The 22,447-nt window shown below is 41.9% G+C and overlaps 1 protein-coding gene across 1 annotated transcript; it reads left to right on the top strand.

Moving 5' to 3' along the window:
* Positions 1-8,535: 8,535 nt before the first annotated feature.
* LOC118401356 (phospholipase A2 group XV-like) lies at positions 8,536-14,159 on the top strand. Its single transcript, XM_035798786.2, has 7 exons — positions 8,536-8,598; positions 8,726-8,890; positions 9,844-10,000; positions 11,996-12,114; positions 12,226-12,324; positions 12,679-12,903; positions 13,056-14,159. The coding sequence occupies exons 2-7, from the start codon at positions 8,743-8,745 to the stop codon at positions 13,565-13,567; spliced, it is 1,260 nt and encodes a 419-aa protein (XP_035654679.1). The 5' UTR covers positions 8,536-8,598; positions 8,726-8,742; the 3' UTR covers positions 13,568-14,159.
* The last annotated feature ends 8,288 nt before the right edge of the window (positions 14,160-22,447 follow it).

The raw sequence follows: 22,447 nt of genomic DNA, 5'->3' as shown, positions 1-22,447 counted from the left end.
TCTGCCGCCATTGTCGCAACCCCTATTACCAGCCTGTTCAACCTCTCTTTCATATCGTCTGAGATCCCCAAGGATTGGAAAGCTGCCGCAGTCATCCCCCTCTTCAAAGGGGGAGACACCCTGGACCCAAACTGTTATAGACCTATATCCATCCTGCCCTGCCTATCTAAGGTCTTCGAAAGCCAAGTCAACAAACAGGTCACTGACCATCTCGAATCCCACCGTACCTTCTCCGCTGTGCAATCTGGTTTCCGAGCCGGTCACGGGTGCACCTCAGCCACACTCAAGGTACTAAATGATATCATAACCGCCATCGATAAAAGACAGTACTGTGCAGCCGTCTTCATCGACCTCGCCAAGGCTTTCGACTCTGTCAATCATCAAATTCTTATCGGCAGACTCAACAGCCTCGGTTTTTCGGATGACTGCCTTGCCTGGTTCACCAATTACTTTGCAGACAGAGTTCAGTGTGTCAAATCAGAGGGCATGCTGTCCGGTCCTCTGGCAGTCTCTATGGGGGTGCCACAGGGTTCAATTCTCGGGCCGACTCTTTTCTCTGTATATATCAATGATGTTGCTCTTGCTGCGGGTGATTCCCTGATCCACCTCTACGCAGACGACACCATTCTATATACTTTCGGCCCGTCATTGGACACTGTGCTATCAAACCTCCAAACGAGCTTCAATGCCATACAGCACTCCTTCCGTGGCCTCCAACTGCTCTTAAACGCGAGTAAAACCAAATGCATGCTTTTCAACCGATCGCTGCCTGCACCCGCGTGCCCGACTAGCATCACCACCCTGGATGGTTCCAACCTTGAATATGTGGACATCTATAAGTACCTAGGTGTCTGGCTAGACTGCAAACTCTCCTTCCAGACTCACATCAAACATCTCCAATCAAAAATCAAATCCAGAGTCGGCTTTCTATTCCGCAACAAAGCCTCCTTCACTCACGCTGCCAAGCTTACCCTAGTAAAACTGACCATCCTACCGATCCTCGACTTCGGCGATGTCATCTACAAAATGGCTTCCAACACTCTACTCAGCAAACTGGATGCAGTCTATCACAGTGCCATCCGTTTTGTCACTAAAGCACCTTATACCACCCACCACTGCGACTTGTATGCTCTAGTCGGCTGGCCCTCACTACATATTCGTCGCCAGACCCACTGGCTCCAGGTCATCTACAAGTCCATGCTAGGTAAAGCTCCGCCTTATCTCAGTTCACTGGTCACGATGGCAACACCCATCCGTAGCACGCGCTCCAGCAGGTGTATCTCACTGATCATCCCTAAAGCCAACACCTCATTTGGCCGCCTTTCGTTCCAGTACTCTGCTGCCTGTGACTGGAACGAATTGCAAAAATCGCTGAAGTTGGAGACTTTTATCTCCCTCACCAACTTCAAACACCAGCTATCCGAGCAGCTAACCGATCGCTGCAGCTGTACATAGTCTATAGGTAAATAGTTCACCCTTTTTCACCTACCTCATTCCCATACTGTTTTTATACTGTTTTTATTTATTTACTTTTCTGCTCTTTTGCACACCAATATCTCTACCTGTACATGCCCATCTGATCATTTATCACTCCAGTGTTAATCTGCAAAATTGTATTATTCGCCTACCTCCTCATGCCTTTTGCACACATTGTATATAGACTGCCCATTTTTTCTACTGTGTTATTGACTTGCTAATTTGTTTACTCCATGTGTAACTCTGTGTTGTCTGTTCACACTGCTATGCTTTATCTTGGCCAGGTCGCAGTTGCAAATGAGAACTTGTTCTCAACTAGCCTACCTGGTTAAATAAAGGTGAAATAAAATTTAAAAAATAAATAAAAATAAAAATAAAAAAATCGACAAGCCACTTCTTCAGGTTAGCTGTATAGCAGCCTGTCTGGTCAGGTTCTCTGGGTCACCCAGCTGGGCCTGAAACGGTGCTCAGATGTCCAGCTTCTTCACCATCTGTCGAAGACGCTCCTCTTTGGCCATCCTCTCCTGGACATGACATGAGGTAGAGGAAATACTGTAGGGTAAGAAGGCGGCACCGAGTGTCAGTCAGCCTTCTGTGATGAGAGGGTGAGTGTAATTCTTACTAGTGCCTCTCAGTGACAGCGTGCTCTCTCATTCCTCACTGTGTTGTAGATGGAGATGTAAAGCTCAGTACTGCCCTCTTCTTGTTCTCTTACACCCAGTATTTCCCTCACCTGAGTAAAAATACTAAGTGTTTATTACTTTGATATTTCTCTAATTTGAAGACATGTCAGAAAAGGTCTAGTAATTCATGCCAAAGTACATACACAACACATGCACACCTCTTTCTCAGACTCCCTGGTTGTACCACATTCTCCTCCTCCATCATATGGACTAACATTTCATACAGATTCTTACTTGGCTTCTAAAATGGATCTTCTTGAAAGCACATACATAAAGACCATTGGACAAACACCATAGTTACTTAACCCACATAACGGAAGAACATTTTATCTCAAATTGCTGGTGGCACCAAATAGATGATCTAAGCCAGGTGTAAATTCTGTAGATTGTTTAGCTACTGTTTATTGCCCCTGAAGATTACACCTTAAAGGTGGATGCCAGGTGGATAGGTGGGAGCCATCTGAAGGGTGAAGGAGTGTGGGTTCTGGGAATCCCTTGAATCTCTGGGCTTGAAGTTTCTCCAAGCAGGAATAACCTGGTCATCCTCCCCTTGGTATGTCACTTGGATCCTGTCCTCAGACACCAGGAAGATCCATTCTGCTACATCCTCCCCAGCTGTCTTGGACCCGTCTCGATTGAACCACTCCACCACCTGCTGCTCATAACCTGTACAGCCTGAATTTAAAATGGATTCAATTGAGATTGTGTTACTGGCCTACACACAATACCTCATAATGTCAAAGTTTGAATATTTCTTTGTCATTTTTACATGGACTCACTCTGTGACCAATAATCGTGTTTAACATGATTTTTTGAATGACCACCTCATCTCTGTACCCCACACAATTATCTGTAATGTCCCTCATTCGAGAAGTGAATTTTAAACACAGCTTCAAACACAAAGAGCGTGTTGAGAGCGGGTCGAGAGCAGGTCAAGTGTTAAGTTCCTTGGTGTCCATATCACCAATAAACTATCATGGTCCAAACATACCAAGACAGTCGTGAAGAGGGCACGATAAAACCTTTTCCCCCTCAGGAGACTGAAAAGATTGTGCATGGGTCCCCAGATCCTCAAAAGGTTCTACAGCTGCACCATTGTGAGCATCCTGACCGGTTGCATCACCGCCTGGTATGGAAACTGCTCGGCATCTGACCGTAAGGTGCTACAAAGGGTAGTGCAAACGGCCTAGTACATCACTGGGGCCAAGCTTCCTGCCATCCAGGCGGTTTCAGCCCATAAAATTGTCAGAGACTCCAGTCACCTAAGTTATCGCCAAGTCTAGGACCAACATGCTCCTCAACAGCTTCTACCCCCAAGCCATTAGACTGCTGAACAATTCATAAAAATCGCCACCGGACAATTTACATTTTCAATTGCTTGACTAATGGTCATGAGCACTAACCTCAATTTAGCTAACACTTCCCAGCCTAAATGTAACCAAGTATCCAAACGGAGATTCAGTGAAAACAATAATCTGACAATGATGGATTTTGTCAAGACCAGATCCCATGCTTTTCTCAAAGCAGGACAATGGCGCTATCCCAATCAAAACGGTGCTAAAATTATAGTTGACACACAGCGATTGCTTTACCTTTATTAGAGTGGTGGATTACTTTGGGAGTTTCACGTAATCACGGCTATGAACTAAGCTGCGCATTCAGTTGACTACAATGTTTTTGCACCAGCGCAAAAGATTAGAGTCTGACCCAAAATCATTTGATCAAGTATGGTTCACAGCTTCTACCCCCAAGCCACTATCTCACAGTCATGTCCCAGCCACCATTCACGATCACACTGATCTTTGTCTAAGTTTGACCATCCTAAGGTGCCTCTTGTTTGATATACAGTATATGGCATGTCCTTATAGGGAAATTGGGATTAAGGAACAGTTTGATGATAAGTAAGTGACATTATAGCCCAATTCTGTAGGCTAAGTTATATTCCAGTGGGGGCAAGCTGTAAAACGAGGGAGCGGGTGTCCGAGTCCATGGTTGTATTCTCTTTCTTTGGAGCCTCATCGTTACCTCATTGACCCTCAAAGAGGTTTGTAAATTGAAATATTGGTGTTGCCATGCCAGGCAGTCTGCTGCCTTTTATATACACAGGCACAGGTGTTTGAGTAATTATGGTGGGGATATTGGATTCCCAACATACACTACTTGACCAAAAGTATATGGACAACTGCTCGTCGAACATCTCATTCCAAAATTATGGGTGTTAATGTGGAGTTGGTCCCACCTTTGCTGCTATAAAAGCCTCCACTCTTCTGGGAAGGCTTTCCACTAGATGTTGGAACATTGCTGCAGCAACTTGCTTCCATTCAACCACAAGAGAACTAGTGAGGTCGGGCACTGATGTTGGGCGATTAGGCCTGGCTTACAATTCATCCCAAAGGTGTTCGATGGGGTTTAGGTCAGGGCTCTGTGCAGGCCAGTCAAGTTCTTCCACACCGATCTTGACAAAACATTTCTTTATAGACCTTGCTTTGTGCACTGTAGCATTTTCCCTGCACTGGAACTAAGGGGCCTAGCCCGAACCATGAAAAACAGCCCCAGACCATTATTCATCCTCCACTTAATTTTACAGTTGGCACTATGCCTTGGCATCTGCCAAACCCAAATTTCTCTGTTGGACTGCCAAACAGTGAAGCGTGATTCATCATGCCAGAGAACGGGTTTACACTGCTCCACAGTAAAATGGCGGAGAGCTTTCCATCCGAACCTTGGCATTGCGCATGGTGATCTTAGGCTTTTGTATGGCTACTCGGCCATGGAAACCGGTTTCATGAAGCTCCCAACAAACAGTTGTGCTGATGTTGCTTCCAGAGGCAGTTTGGAACTCTGTAGTGAGTGTTGCAACCGAGGACAGACGATTTTTACACGCTATGTGCTTCAGTATTCGGCCGTCCGTTCTGTGAGCTTGTGTGGACTACCACTTCGTGGCTGAGCTGATGTTGCTCCTAGATGTTTCCACTTCACAATAACAGCACTTACAGTTGACCAGGGAAGCTCTAGCAGGTCAGACATTTAATGAACTGACTTGTTGGAAAGGTGGCATCCTATGACGTTGCCACGTTGAAAGTCACGGAGCTCTTCAGTAAGGCTATTCTACTGCTAATGTTTGTTGATGGAGATTGCATGGCTGTGTGCTCGATTTTATACACCAGTCAGCAAAGGGAGTAGCTGAAGTAGCCGAATCCGCTATTTGGAAGGGGTGTCACACACTCATGTATATATAATGTACTTCCATTCATTTTTTAAAACCGGTACCGATTACCTCAGACAAGTCCTGTGAGACTTGTGGGGGTCGTAGATCAAAATGGAGAACACCATCATGTCCGTGAGTATCTCCCCTTTCCAACATGGGGTTAGTTTGTAGCCCAAATGGTTTGGATGCTACAGATGTTTTCGGGATGTCCCATGGTCTGACAAACACCGCTCTAGCTCTAACACCTTTCACCGCATATGCAGAAGTGATAGGCAGATGTGGTGGATTGAGATGAATTCAATGGAAAAAACATCTCCTACTTAACCTGACAGATTTCTACGAGGATTTTTCTTTACGTTACATCAAGCAACTCTAGGAGGTTAATCAGCTACCAGAAAGTAAAGCTCAACGTAAATCTTCATAGTTGATATTTCCACCTATTATATCTCCGTCTATATTTCCAAGATGAATTAAGAGATCTTAATTATTTTTGTTTATGTAGGGCAGACAACTGAATACTTGTATTCCAAATGTTAGCAATATTCAAACTTGCAATATTTGGTTACATGAGCTTGTGGGCCATCCCCACTCCATCCAGGCATTATTCTGCACTTTGAGTTTAGGGGGTGTGATGATGCACAGAAATACAATACTATCACGACTCAGGATATGACCCAGAAGAAAACACGGAAGGCAGATAGTACAGTTCTCAGATGATTTATTAGAAACACAGGGCAGGTAGAGTTTCGTAATCAGGTCAGAGTCAGATAGGTACAGGACAGCAGGAAGGCTCAGGGTCAGGGCAGGCAGAGGTTCGTAATCAGGTCAGAGTCAGACAGGTACAGGACAGCAGGAAGGCTCAGGGTCAGGGCAGGTAGAGGTTCATAATCAGGTCAGAGTCAGACAGGTACAGGACAGCAGGAAGGCTCAGGGTCAGGGCAGGCAGAGGTTTGTAATCAGGTCAGAGTCAGACAGGTACAGGACAGCAGGAAGGCTCAGGGTCAGGGCAGGCAGAGGTTTGTAATCAGGTCAGAGTCAGACAGGTACAGGACAGCAGGAAGGCTCAGGGTCAGGGCAGGTAGAGGTTCATAATCAGGTCAGAGTCAGGCAGGTACAGGACGGCAGGCAGGCAGAATGGTCAGAACTAGCGCAACAGGAAGGTGGGAAAGAAGCCTGGTAAGACGAGACGAACTGGCAAAAGACAAACAGAGAAATACACAGGGGATAATGGGGAAGATGGGCGACACAAGCAAAGACAGGTGAAACAGATCAGGGTGACACAATACATCACAAAACAACAACTCTGATCTGCATTTTTTAAAATTATTTTTCTTATTGTTTTATTGTAAACATTTTAATATTTGTCTAGTGATTTAGCAATATCAGAACTTGCAATATTTGGTTACATGACCTTATGAGAATTTAGCCAGATCAGAGGCAGTAGGGAAGTTCTATTGATAAGTGAGTGAATTGGGACGTTTTCTGTCATGCTTAGTGTAACAGTATAACTTTAGACTGTCCCCTCGCCCATACCCGGGCACGAACCAGGGACCCTCTGCACACATCAACAGTCACCTACGAAGCATCGTTACCCATCGCTCCACAAAAGTCACGGCCCTTGCAGAGCAAGGGGAACTACTACTTCAAGGTCTCAGCGCAAGTGACGTCACCAATTGAAACGCAATTTAGCTCTCGCACCACTGCTAACTAAGCTAGCTGTTTCACATCCGTTACATTAGCATTTAAAATGAAACAAGTACTTTTGTGTTTCAGGGAAAATGTAAGGAGTAAAATGTACATTATTTTTTGCTAATTGTCAAATAGAAAATGGTAACGTACAGATACCCCAAAAAAATGTAAACATTTTTACTTCACACCACTGGTGGTGGCTGAAGAGGCGGGTGGCGACTGTCTTCCACTTGAGGTCTTGATTGTGCACAACAACTTTTTGGCCAATCCGGCTTTTACTTTGAGCTATATCTTGTTCTCAGCCTGTGGGTATCATGTGTGTAGTGATCCAATATCCATGCCAATCAACAGTTATCACTGGCCCTTGCTCAGCCTTACTGACCATTTGGACTTTTGTTATGCATGCCTCTATGAAGAGGGAACCCAACACCCTGCTACAACTCAACTCTCCGTGAAGTGAAAAAGGTAAGGACTGTAGGCGTAAGCAAGGATGACAACAGGCAGAATGTGGTACCGTTTACAATGACTTTATTCCTTTACACGGTAATATGGGGGAAAAGGGGCTGGACGGAACCAAAGCAAAGAAAGTAAATCTCAAAGCCCCCTCTCCTATCTTACCTGCCTAACCAATACTTACCTAATTTAGCACCACCTGGTGCCCTAAACAAAATACAGGGGGTGGTCCGCCCAGGTCTTACCTAGTGTGCCTAGACAGTGACTATACTACGGGTATATGTATGCCCGCGGGCCTCTTTCCTAAGCACTCCCTAGGTGCCTTCCCCTTCCCCCCTGGGTACAAATGAAACAGGAGAACAAATCATTTCTCAAACAAACTAAGAAACAAAGGACATCAAATAAGCTCTATCTGAGCAACAAACCCACTGAACATACCAACTGCTACCAACAACTAACATAGTAAATTATCCACAGGCATCAGCCTCCTCTCTCAGCAATGACCTCCCTCACATTCAATCTCTCAGCAATGACCTCCCTCACATTCAATCTCCCAGCAATGATCTCCCAGCAATGATCTCCCAGCAATGATCTCCCAGCAATGATCTCCCAGCAATGATCTCCCAGCAATGATCTCCCAGCAATGATCTCCCAGCAATGATCTCCCAGCAAAACTATCCTGAACAGAACACTGGCTTTATATATAGCTTCAGAAGGAATAGGTAATTGGAGACAGCTGTGTCTTGACGAGGGGGTGGGGTCAGCTCTCCAATTAGCCATGGAGTCAACCAATCAGCTCCTGAAATAAACATGCAACTACAACACATAAACTGGGGAAGGTAACACAGCCCAAGTGTTACAGAGAATACTGAATGAAGAGGTTCCTGAGCCGGTGTAGTGACCTGAAAACACATTTGAATCTGACTGAAGGAGTATAGTGGTTTACTTTTAAATATTAGAAGTACTGTATTTTTTTTCACCTTTCCCTTTTCCCAATTGTGCGTTCAAGTTAAACCGTTTTCATCCCATCCAGTAGGTGGCAGCATGCACATTTAGTGTTTGCGGACCGTCATAATACCATAGAAGAAGGTCAATAGATTGATAAATTATCTGTTGCACCCCTGCTTTCAACATCTGCGCAGTTTTGTTTTCATGTTATGATATGTGTGTCAAAGGGATTTATTCGTGTTGATAAACACCCACATTTCCTCATCAGGGGAAACAGCGTTATGAATGGGAGAAATGGTATCCTGTGGTTTGACTATCCCAGTGCTCTTTCAGCTGTGTTTGTTGTTTTTAGCACCATACATCAACGGCAGAACATTTGAGAATTGTCTCACGGGCAAGTCATGTCGATCGGAAAGACCTCCCGTAGTCCTAAGTAAGTGACAATTGTTTATATTTGTTGGAGCTAACGTTAGCTAGATAGCGCACCTATTTTTATGTAGTCAATACTGTGCAACCGATTGTGTAACAGATTGCCTCGCCAGCTTCTTGGCTAACGTCAGACAGGTAACGTTAGGCTAGTTAGCAGAAACTCTTGACCTGTTACTCTGCATCAGATTTGTTTTGATGTCCCTCGAACAGCAAGGCGTAGTTTATTTGCTTGATTAGAGCGGGTAAAACTGGCTAATATACATACGTCGTTAACTTAGTCAATCTATCCCTGTGCACATTACATTTATTACTCCAATTTTACAATTCAGTTCGGTCTCCGATTGTTTACTCATGAGCAGTGTGATTCAGGCACGCTAGGTTCGAGCGACTGGACATATGACGGTCATATGACTACCAAATGGAACAAAATGTGACCGACACTTTGTAGGCCAACATGTTTCCCCACGCGCTGTAATGCATCTTACTATTTAACCAACTTGTAAATTCCCTAATGCTGTTTTTTATGTCACCTTTATTTTCACAGCTTTTTAATACACATTGAGAATAAAAATACATATTGCAAGCCTAGTAGCCTGTGTTCCAACAAAGGGTAGCTTCTGTTTGACAAGTTACAACCCTAGCAGGAGGCTATTTGTTTTTCGCCATACATGGCAGTGATAGTAATCAGTGAAGTTTGCCCCAAGGTCTCTTCTCTGGTTACGGCTTTTAACTTGTGGTTGCCTCAGTCACTCAAGGTTGTATGTAGTCACTGCCTCACATGTTGAAATTTTAAGTCCAGCCAGAGTAAACACTAATCTCGCCATTCTAAAGACCCCACAAACGGAGTTGTCATTAGTTAATAAATGTTAACTCATTGATTGTATCACACTCAATTGATAGTGTTCTGCCTTTGGTCAGTCTGATTGGCCATCCTCAACCTATTGTATTGTCCCACAGTTCCTGGAGACCTAGGGAATCAGTTGGAGGCCAAGCTGGACAAGCCCAGCGTGGTTCACTACATATGTTACAAGAAGACTGATGTATATTTCACATTATGGCTCAACCTGGAACTGCTGGTGCCGGTGGCCATCGACTGCTGGATCGATAACATAAGGTTAGCACTTAGTTCTATGTGAGGAGGAAAAGCAGGGTGTTGGGTAGTTGATTAATGAGCTCTGTAGAAAGCTACTGATAACATCTCTACTACTGGCAACTTAATAAAATACTAGTTTAATACTCTAAGTAGCTGGCTGAGTAGGCATGCGCTAGAACTGTTTCTGTAGCCTAGGTTGAATAGGTTATCTTCTGACCATTGTACAAATTGACCTCTGAATCCCCTTTAATCAATTAGTCGATCTGAGCTTAGTGTATTTAATAGAAGGCGTAGTGCACAACCAGTTGCGAGTTCAAATCTCGTCAGACATTTTCTAATTACAAACAAACTACGTTTTAGCTACTCATCTAACCTTAGAACGTTTAAACTACTAAACTTAACTCTAAGCTAACATTAACCACTTAGCTAGAATTTGTAACCTATTTAGCAATGGTACGTGTTGCAATTTCTTAACACTAGTACGTTTAGCAAATACAAAATGGTTGGACAAACAAATTAATACATACCATAAGAAATGTAACATCCTAAATGGAGTGTCCCGGGTTTACATACAGAATACAAAATGCTCCGAGACCAGGTTGTTTACAAGGACGAGTTGCAGATAAATGGGTAATCAATATTTATTGAAAATGACAAGGCGCAACGCTCGCTTACCATGGTTGCTTTTCTTCAATGATGAAATTGATTGCACCTCAACTCACATTGGTTGACCACCCTCCACTTTCATTAAACATTTTAGACACTAGTCTAATCATATTTAATTTACTAGGAAAGATAACATTATTCTATACATGCATAGGCAGCCTATTCGATTTCATTGAGACCACACATACAGTGCAGTCGGAAAGTATTCTGAGCCCTTGACTTTTCCCATTTTGTTATGTTACAGCCTTATTCTAAAATTGTTCTCATTGGCACACCTGTATTCGGAGTTGCTCTCATTCCTCTGCAGATCCTCTCAAGCTCTGTCAGGTTTGCTGGGGAGTGTTGCTATACAGCGATTTCAGGTCTCTCCATGTTCGATTGGGTTCAAGTCTGGGCTCTGGCTGGGCCACTCAAGAACATTCAGACTTGTCCCAAAGCCACTCCTGCGTTGCCCTGTTGGAAGGTGAACCTTCAAGCTGAGGTCCTGAGCACCCTGGAGCAGGTTTTCATCTGTACCCCTACAAAAATCCTGTCTCAGAGCTCTTTTCCTCATTTCCTTCGACCTCATGGCTTGGTTTTTGCTCTGGCATGCACTGTTAACTGTGGGACCTTATATAGACAGGTGTGTGCCTTTCCAAATCATGTCCAATTAATTGAATTTGCCACAGGTGGACTTCAAGTTGTAGAAACACCTCAAGGATGATCAATGGAAACAGGATGCACCTGAGCTCAATTTTGAGTCTCATGGCATACTTATGTAAATAAGGTATCTGTTATTTGTAATGAATTAGCAAAAATATCTAGCCATGTTTTCACTTTGTCATTATGGGGTATTGTTTGTAAATTGCAGAATGTATTTATTTAATCCGTTTTAGAACAAGGCTGTAACGTAACAAAATGTGGAAAAAGTCAAGGGGTCTGAATACTTTCTGAAGGCACTGTATACTAGGCGCACTTGATCTCGCACGCCCAACTAGTAGAGAGGTAGGCTAACGCATACAAGGCAGAAAGACTTCTATTTCCAAATAATCTGTGGGACAACAAAAATATTTAAAGTTCTGTCTGACCGCCCGCTCCCAACCACAGCATGAAGAATGCTGACCGTTCCACAATGATCTCTGTAGGGACCCGCAGGTGCAGCCCTCTATACTGAAATGAATTGAAACCGGTGTTGCTTGTGGGGTCTCTAACCAAAATAACCACATGTCAGTGTGCTGTGGGTTTATTTCAGGAACAACTCATGAATTAAGTGAAGTGAAAGTTTCCAGTTCTATCCAATGTTATCTTCATAATACTTAGAATGTATACTGTAATGAACTTTTCTAATATTCTGGCATCTGTCTGTATTAGACTGATTTACAACCGTACAACAAGGCAGACGGAAGCTCCTCCGGGGGTAGATGTCAGGGTGCCTGGCTTTGGACAGACCTTTTCTCTGGAATACCTTGACCCCAGCAAGCGCGATGTTGGTGAGTGGGCCCATCGTAGCGTGCCTAAAGTATTTATTCAAAGGTCTATCTAATAGTGTTAGTCGTTGCTTGTGTGTGGGTTTGACTAAGCTACTATTGTGTGTATTGCAGGCATGTATTTTGTCACCATAGTGCAGTCGCTGGTAGAATGGGGATATACAAGAGATGATGATGTTCGAGGGGCTCCGTATGACTGGCGTAAGGCTCCAAGTAAGTAGCCTACACCCCTTACAGTCCATTGCATTCTGTTACATTTGCGGTCTGATGAACCGAGCTTGTTGGCAACAGGTCTTTGGATGAATTGCATGTCCGTGTGTTAGGAGCTAGCTATGTGTTATTGCCGCCAACCTTTATAGTGTTGTTGGGTAGATTTTAGCCTGTAAGTTGTATTACTTTGTATCTAGTCATTGGAATTATGATCAACATTTTAATACAGAAACAGAATGTCAATTTAGACCTTTTAGATGTATTGTTTGCTTTAAAATATTGTTATAGGAATCGCAGTAGTTTAGAATGACCAGTCTCATGCAAGTTTTCTCCCTTGCTTTTATATGATTTTAACAGATGAGAACAAGGCCTACTTTTTGAGTCTGCAACAGATGATTGAAGAGATGGCAGAGAAGGCTGGATGTCCAGTTGTACTGATTGCCCACAGCATGGGGAACATGTACACCTTGTATTTCCTAAACCATCAGCCCCAGGCCTGGAAGGATCGCTACATCAAGGCCTTTGTATCCCTGGGTGCTCCTTGGGCTGGAGTGGCCAAAACCATGAGAGTTGTGGCTTCTGGTAAGAGTCTGAGTAGGCTTTTTGGCATGAAGTTACATAGGAGTCAGACACAATAGTGGAGTTACTGTGGGCTGCATACCAATCATAATGTCTAGCAACTATGTACTTTATATTAACTATTGCAGTGGTTTATATTGGGTCTTTCCTTATAGGTGATAATAACCGTATTCCAGTCATCAGTTCACTAAAAATCCGCTCACAGCAGCGCTCTGCAGTCTCAACCACATGGCTGTTCCCATACGCACATTCCTGGCCCGTTGACCAGGTCCTGATCCAAACACCCACCACCAACTACACCGTCAAGGACTACCAGCGCTTCTTCAAGGATATTGATTTCGAAGATGGCTGGGAGATGCGTCAAGACACTGTGCCACTGGTCAGTGCACTGGAGCCCCCTGGGGTGGCTATACACTGTCTGTACGGCAGTGGAGTTCCCACAGCGGAGGGTTTCCTCTATACCAACTTTCCTGATACAGACCCCACACTGATTCTTGGAGATGGGGATGGGACAGTCAACCTGCTGAGTGCCACCCAGTGCAAGCGTTGGATAGGCCACCAGAATCAGCCTGTCCATATGCTTGAACTGGAAGGGAATGAGCATGTGGCAATGCTGCTTAACTTTACGACGGTCGCCTACATCAAGACTGTCCTTTTTGGCCCTTGAGCGACCAACTAGATCAGATCTTAAGAGAGTCACAAACATGAAAAACTGTGATAGTACAAAGAAGATGAACGATAGGCTTGTGGATAGATTATGACCTCGGAGCCTGACGAGGAAATGTTTTACCCTATTCCTGATTTTTAAAAAAAAATATCCCCTCGGCAGACACTGTTTTTTTTCCCCCCCATAGTGTAAATCCAAATGTGACAGTTAATTGATATTATAAGTAATGATTCAGTTTTCTAAGATCTTTTCCAATTCTTTTAACTCAGATTACCAGATTGTTTCCTGTTGTGCTAAACCAAAACGCGTTGTGATTTTACATACAGATTTGACCATATTATATGTAAAGCATTGGGGGCATAGCTACAATAAGTCAGTAGTATTTGTACCATTAACATCAGTGATTTTACTGTACACATTAGCCATGTGAACACAGAAATAATAACTTTCGTATTCATTTTTTTATTCAGACCTTTTCTGCTGTTACAAACCGTTACATTTTGTTTTGTTCTGTAGGTCACCGTATGTATAGTATACCGGTTCATATTCTGTATGTATAACATAAGGAAATAAATGACGGTAATGCCTGTAATTTTGTTCCGAAAACATGTCAGCTATTAACATTTTTTTAACACTTCCAATCTAAATCAAACCAGGTTAACTGTTTAATATGTGATCCTCAGAAGTAGCAGTATGTCCAGTATTGAGCTGTGATTAATGCATAAATTCAGGTCCTTTTGTCAAGGCTAGATTGTTTACTGGGACAGCACAGGAAGATGCTGTCCGATCAGCTTGATTGTAACTGTGCCATTGCGCTATGGTTGGGCTTGACCAATATGTTATTGCTGGTACTATCATGATATGTTTGTGTGCTGCCCTGTGACGATTAAGTAAAATGTAATGCTGAACATTGCATTAAGCTGGCCTTCTGTGGGAGCTCTGTTAAAGTAAGAGGGAGTGAAAATTGGAACTCTGTTTCATCAGCCTCAGAGGTTCCTCTTCTCTAGTCTCTTCTCACAGCTGCCGTGGAGCGTGCATGCAGCGCGCCCATTGTCTGGCGAAAGAGACTACCTCTTCCCCTCAGATTTAACACATCTACTTCAGTACTTTCACGGATCAAACAGGACCTACCATATGCACCTGTAACACTTAATCAAGGTTTCTGAACTCATCAGAAAGCCACGAGTGATTGCGCCATAAGTCATTGGGTCCTGTCGTCTGGATTGTTAGTTCAGGATTATTATATCCTCTTTAATCAAAAAGGTTAATTAATTAATTCTATCCTTCTAGTTCACAAGTACCACTTTAAAAATGGATTTAGGCCTGTAAGCCTTAATCTAACAAAAGCTTTAGTTGACAACTACTGTTTCATTCTGTAGGTCAATTATGAACATTTGTCAGGTTTCACAACATTACAGTTGACCACAGAATGAATGAGAACTGGTTGTCAGTGTAGCGAATAGGTCTTGTTCCCAGACTAATGTTGCAACTCTTGACAGTCCAGTCTCAACAGGAAGGCTCCATCCTCATGGGAGTCAACCAAACCCTACAAGACTTTAGTCTCTGTGAGACACTGGGGCTGTTTCATTTACTTGCACATTAACATCTATCACTCCAGTGTTAATGCTAAATTGTCATTATTTTGCCACTATTGTCTATTTATTACCTAATCTTACTACATTTGCACACACTGTGTATAGATTTTTCTATTGTGTTATTGACTATATCTGTTTATCCCATGTGTAACTGTGTTGTTTTTGTTGCATTGCTTTGCTTTATCTGGGCCAGGTTGCAGTTGTAAATGAGAACTTGTTCTCAACTGGCCTACCTGGTAAAATAAATAAACTCCCCTGATAGGATTAGATAGCTGGTGAGATAAATATGGCAGAAACTACATGAAGTTAGCCTATTGCTTGCATTTATAATTTTTAATAGGATCCCCATTAGCTGACGCCAATGGCGACAACTAGTCTTCCTGGAGTTTAACAAAAAAAGACTACATAAATACTTGACAATTTACATACAGTTGAAGTCAGAAGTTTACATACACCTTAGCCAAATACATTTAAACTCAGTTTCACAATTTCTGACATTAATTCAAGGAAAAATTAATCAGGTCAGGTCAGTTAGCATCACCACTTTATTTTAAGAATGTGAAGTGTCAGAATAAAATGTGAAGTGTCAGTGTAATAGTAGAGAGAATGATTTATTTCAGGTTTTATTTTTTCACCAGATTCCCAGTAGGTCAGAAGTTTACATACACTCAATTAGTATTTGGTAGCATTGCCTTTATCGTTTATCTTGAGTCAAATGTTACAGGTAGCCTTCCACAAGCTTCCCACAATAAGTTGGGTAAATTTTGGCCCATTCCTCCTGACAGAGCTGGAGTCAGGTTTGTAGGCCTGCTTGCTCACACACACACTTTTTCAGTTCTGCCCACAAATTTTCATAGGATTGAGGTCAGGGCTTTGTGATGGCCACTCCAATACCTTGACTTTGTTGTCCTTGAGCCATTTTGCCACAACTTTGGAAGTATGCTTGGGGTCATTGTCAATTTGGAAGACCCATTTGCGACCAAGCTTTAACTTCCTGACTGTCTTGAAATGTTGCTTCAATATATCCACATAATTCTTCACCCTCATGATGCCATCTATTTTGTGAAGTGTAACAGTCCCTCCTGCAGCAAAGCACTCCCACAACATGATGCTGCCATCCCTGTGCTTCACGGTTGGGATGGTGTTCTTCGGCTTGCAAGCCTCCATTTTTCCTCCAAACATAACAATGGTCATTATGGCCAAACAGTTCTATTTTTGTTTCATCAGACATTTCTCCAAAAAGTACAATCTTGTCCCCATGTGCAGTTGCAAACCGTAGTCTGGCTTTTTTATGGCGGTTTTGGAGCAGTGGCTTCTTCCTTCCTGAGCGGTCTTTCAGGTTGTCAATATAGGACTCGTTTTACTGTGGATATAGATACTTTGGTACCTGTTTCCTCCAGCATCTTAACAAGGTCCTTTGCTGTTGTTCTGGGATTGATTTGCACTTTTCTCACCAAAGTACGTTCATCTCTAGGAGACAGAACGTGTCTCCTTCCTGAGAGGTATGACGGCTGCGTGGTCCCATGGTGTTTATACTTGCGTACTATTGTTTGTACAGATGAACGTGGTACCTTTAGGCGTTTGGAAATTGCTCCCAAGGATGAACCAGACTTGTGGAGGTTAAGAATAAATTTGTGGAGTGGTTGAAAAATGAGTTTTAATGACTGCAACCTAAGTGTATATAAACTTTGACTTCAACTGTACATTTAAAACAGACAGGACGGAGACACACATATACATACAATCTACACACATATACAATGAATTCTGAAAGTATTCAGACCCCTTGACTTATTCCACATTTTATTAAGTTACAGCTTTATTCTAAAATGGATTGAATAAAAACAATACCCTCATCAATCTACATACAATACCCCATAATGACAAAGCGAAAACAGGTTTTCGCAGAAACAGCTACTCTTCCTGGGGTCCAAACACACCAAAGCTCCCACATTACATTTAAAACAAAAGATAAAACTGAACTGTTTGTACTGAATGAGCTAAAGGTAAAATAGTACATCATAACACCTACACCACCACATATCCACAAAACAAGATGTTCAATACCACCATACAACAATATCACAATGTGTGCGTATGCATGTGTCTGTGCCTTCATCAAACAACACTGTTTCATGACGCAAGTGACATGGCAGGAGATGTTTTGAAACAATTACTGCTTCGCAGTCAACAGCTCCCGGTATGTGTCCGTTACGTTTATGGGGGGTCAATTGAAGAAGACATCCTCTTCTGCAAACCACTGGAAACCCGGACAACAGGAGAGGATATTTTTAAAGTACTGGACAGCTTTGTGACATCAAATGGACTTTGAGATGTGTTGGTATCTGTACTGATGGCGCAAAAGCCATGACGGAGATATGAGTGGAGTGATAACACGCGTGCAAGCAGTAGTTCCCGACACCCCTTGGGTACACTGCAGCATCCACCGAGAGGCTCTTGCGGCCAAGGGAAGACCTGACAGCTTGAAATACATGTTGGACACTACAGTGAAAATGGTTAACTTTGTTAAAACAAGGCCCCTGAACTCTCGTGTATTTTCTGCACTATGCAATGATATGGGCAGCGACCATATAACACTTTTACAACATACAGTAGTGCACTGGTTATCAAGGTGCACAGTATTGAGAGACGAGCTTAAAGTTTCCTTTACTGACCATAATTTTTCACTTGTCTGACAGTTTGCATGATGACAATGTTTTTTTTCATCTGAATGATCTGAATCTAGGATTATAGGGACTCTTCGCAACTATATTCAATGTGCGGGACAACATTTAGGCTATGATTAAGAAGTTGGAGCTCTTCTCTGTCTGCATTAACAAGAACAACACAGGTCTTTCCATCATTGTACGATTTGTATGTGTGGAAATGAACTCAAGTTTACGAACAATGTCAAATGTGATATAGCGAAGCACCTGAGTGAGTTGGTTGCACAATTACTTGGGTACTTTCCTGAAATGGATTACACAAACAACTGGATTTGTTATCCCTTTCATGCCCTGCCCCAGTCCACTTACCGTTATCTGAACCTCATCGAAATTGCAACAAGTGGTTCTGTGAAAATTTAATTTAATCAGAAGCCATTGCCAGATTTCTGGATTGGTCTGCGCTCAAAGTATCCTGCCTTGGCAAATCATGCTGTTAAGACACTGATGCCCTTTGCAACCACGTACCTATGTGAGAATGGATTCTCAGTAGGGCTGGGCGATATGGCCAAAATATCATATAGCATTTTTCACATTTTTGACGATATGATGGTATTTGACGATATTTTATGTTTTTCATTCATAAAAGTTCTACATTTGCTTTATGAGTAGTGCGTGACCCTAGGGTGGCAACACATATGTTCTAAATGATTTCAATGGGTCTTTCTCCATTAGAATTGTTTTATACTGTTCAATTCAACTTCAACCTAAAATAATTTCCTGCATTCGTTTGAGATCATTTCCACACTGCCACGATATGGGGGGAAAAACTAGGCCTTGTTTTTAACCAAAAGTTGCAATTGCGATTTAGATCAAAACACTTGGGTTAACTTTTGGAATCATGGAAATAGAATGTTTATTCTAATTCTATAGTTAGAATATAAATAATAGTAGGCACTTTGAATACAGTGTTTGACATGACAACGAATGGAAATGCCATGGACGAGTAATTGTGGCAGGGTAGGAACCAAAGTGATGCTCAGTGTTTCCTAGGGGACCCTATAATCTTTGGCTACATTCAATCTTTATTCATGTAGCCAACATATTAATTCTTCGATTTAGAAGATACTTTTGCATAAACAACATGCTGATTTAGGCCTCCACCTTGACTGGTATCAGGCTGTATTAGCTGGCTACGTTAGCACTGACTTAGTACTTTTATAAACTAGCGATTAGCATTAGTGGCTAACACAATTTAGTTTAACCTGCTAAGAAAATACAAACTAGCTGTTTGCAGATGTAAGAAACACAAACTAATATTGTAATCATAGAACGCTTGTGGATTTACATTAAGATCAAAGTGTAAACAACATCGTTGTCATCAACATTGTTGCATGAGCTGCATTGACCATGCAGAGTGAACAAAAGTGTCTCGTGGTAAAGCAATAACACATTGAGTGACGGGGTGGGACTAGGTCTTGTGTATAAAGTGACATAGAGTTACACACAGCGTAACACATTTAACACACCAAACATTAAAATACCATTATAGAAGGTAAAGTAAAAACCCAAACCGGTCCGTGCATCAATACCGGTATATAGTAAAATACAGTTTACTGCCCAGCCCTAATTCTCAGCCCTCACTAGCATAAAAACTAAATACAGGTATAGATTGTGTGTGGGAAATGATTTAAGGCAGACTCTCCAATACAACCCAACATTGCAGAGTTGTGTGCATCCTGTCAAGCACACCCTTCTAATTAACCTGTGGTGAGTTATTCACAATTTTTGATGAAAAAAAATCAAGTTTATATGTAAGATGGCTAAATAAAGAGCAAAATTATTAGTGAGTGTTGCAACCGAGGACAGACGATGGTATGCACTCGGCGGTCCCGTTCTTCGAGCTTGTGTGGTCTACCACTTTGTGGCTGAGCCGTTGTTGCTCCTAGATATTTCCACTTCACAATAACACTTACAGTTGACCGGGGCAGCTCTAGCAGGGCAGACATTTGACGAACTGACTTGTTGGAAAGGTGGCATCCTATGAGGGTGCAACATTGAAAGTTACTGAGTTCTTCAGTAAGGCCATTCTACTGCCAATATGTGTCCACATATTTTTGTATATCTAGTGTAGTCCGCTACCATCCTCAGTTGCTTTATCTTAAGTTGTGTTATTGGATTTTTATGAATAATGACTAAATGATGTATACATTTAACTTAGAACTATAACGAAACAGAATACTACTATGTTACTGTATGAATGTATGAATCTTATTATAATCATAATACTGAATATAATATGTGTAGTTTTAGTCAAGAATTAGAACAAGGACTTTCTATTCCTTGTTACAAATTAATGGAGCTATCGTCAGACCGGCTGGAATACTGTGTTCCTTACAGGACATTCTGTCCCTACCCAGGGAGATGAGAGACCTTGGGCTTGTAGTAGATTGTTTAACAGGTGGCAGACAATGTGAGAAGGCTTGTGAACTATATTGCCATTGTATCTGAGAGGAGGAGAGACATTTATGATGAAATGTGAGGTATATAAACCAATGTACATGGTATTATGACCAGAGCTTATGACCAATTTGCATCTATCAAGTCACAGGTGAAGGATCCAGCTTTCTGTGATGGGTTTCACAGCCATGGATGCTATCAATAAATTAGATTACCAAATGAACAGATAATTAGACAGAATAAACAAATAGGAAGAGGTCATACCTGCAACTCCTGCAGACACTCTTTGCGAATGTGTTCCGTGCAGTCACCAACACACCAGGTCAGACTTACATGGAAGGAAGGATTCTAGAAGAAAAGTTAAAGTTCAGTATTCACTCTTCATCTCATACAACAGTATAACGGTTGATTAACCATTCTTTGCTAAACAGTAGTGTTGTCACGATACCAGAAGTTTTACTTTGACACCAGGTTTAGTATCACAATACTGAATACCATCACAATACTCAATACCAACGATACCACAGCAAAAAACATAGACATAATAGCCAAAGTCATAGAATGGCATTTGATCCAGACAGAAAAACTCAGCTATCACTCTGTTCAATCGTTTGGGCATGTTTTGATTTCATTATCATTACATTTTAAATGTTTTACGTCAGAATTTTCCTGAGACAGCCATGTATGCATTAATGAACCAATTATACAATCGACCAACATAATGGTAATCATTTATTTGAATAGTAAATCTCTATTGATAAACTGGGTAAATCAAGATGTACCCTAGGTCTATTCATAATACAAGATAATGCATATTTAATAGGAGTGTGTGCATGCATTGACATATTGAGCTTCTTTAGGCTAATTTCATGGGGCTACAGATGACAATCTGTTTCCCTTCCATGTGGCACTTATTTTATTGTACTGATCAATAACATTTGTATAGAAGTTGGTTATTTTATTAAAGTGGGCTGTCGCTTTAACCAGTAATGACGTCATTCACAGAGGGGTTCGGCATGTCGGAGACAATGATGTATATAAACCCTCGATTGCTGATGCTACTATGTATTGGTCATTGAGGTGCTTTGACGCCACCGGTTGGCAATATTGTCAGTCCTCCATTGGAATGAATGGCATTCTACAGTACTTCAATAAAATGTTTCAAGGACAAAATTACATGTATTTAAGTATTGTGTTGTTGTCGTGGGGACAGTAACATTAGTAATATAAAACAAATACACTAAGAAATGTTTTTATATAATTTTTATTTGTATAGTACGCATAATAATTTAAAAGTATGCATTAAGATGTCTGTAATAGAATAAACATCGCAGAAACAAATGAATAAATGCATTTCTATAGCTTTTACAATGGTGAGAGAGTGCCAGGATGAAGGAACGGTGGCTCCAACATCTAGTGTGTATATATAAATTATTGGTCGGAGCTGATGGGGTCACCTTGGGGTCATGATAGGGGCTGCACCAAATGATTGACGTATTATAATAATTGATTATGCTTATGTTGTATTAATAGAAGGGGAAGGGCTATAAGACCCCCCCATCCCCCCACTACATTTTATAGGGTCCTGGACCACAGATTAGCAATATGCATTATAAGCTTTAATACTGTTCCACAGTTCTTTTCTAGTCTCTGCCTCTTATAAGAAACGGTCTGAGAGATGTGTGAGTTATTGCAGTCAAAACAGGGTGTCTGTGAGAAAGCACCTCAAGGCTAAAAGAGATTCATAGACACAGAACCCAGCAGGGGAGTGGAAGAGATAAGAGTCAAGTCAGAAATACCACTGTAAGCCACACGGGAGTGGAAAATTACTGCTGAGCCCTTAGAAAACAATATACTATTGTTCTCTCCTGCACGGTTGTATAACTGTATATACATGGGCTTCGTCTCATGAGTGGAAGGTGTTGATGTAGGCAGTTACATCACTAGGGGTTGACTGCAAGCATATTGACATGTAAAGCAACTTGGACTTTTTTTATTTTGAAGAACTTACTCGGAAACATGCGTGCTATGTTTCCGTTGTCAACTACTGTCTGCAAATGCATTAATAAAGGTTTGATTGATTTACTTAAAGATATTGTCTGATTGCTGATTTCACCAATAAGCCGTTTGAAACATGCTCCTGCAGCGACATAAAACCAGTG

The sequence above is a fragment of the Oncorhynchus keta genome, chromosome 22 (assembly GCF_023373465.1).
Source record: "Oncorhynchus keta strain PuntledgeMale-10-30-2019 chromosome 22, Oket_V2, whole genome shotgun sequence".
Lineage (NCBI taxonomy): Eukaryota > Metazoa > Chordata > Actinopteri > Salmoniformes > Salmonidae > Oncorhynchus > Oncorhynchus keta.
This window is presented reverse-complemented; position numbering and strand designations above follow the sequence as displayed.

Excerpts from the sequence above, each read along its gene's own strand:
- LOC118401356 (XM_035798786.2), top strand. The coding sequence starts at position 8,743 with ATGGGAGAAATGGTATCCTGTGGTTTGACTATCCCAGTGCTCTTTCAG. Across the intron at positions 12,325-12,678 it reads TGACTGGCGTAAGGCTCCAA|ATGAGAACAAGGCCTACTTT; the intron begins GTAAGTAGCCTA and ends TGATTTTAACAG. Across the intron at positions 12,904-13,055 it reads CATGAGAGTTGTGGCTTCTG|GTGATAATAACCGTATTCCA; the intron begins GTAAGAGTCTGA and ends CTTTCCTTATAG.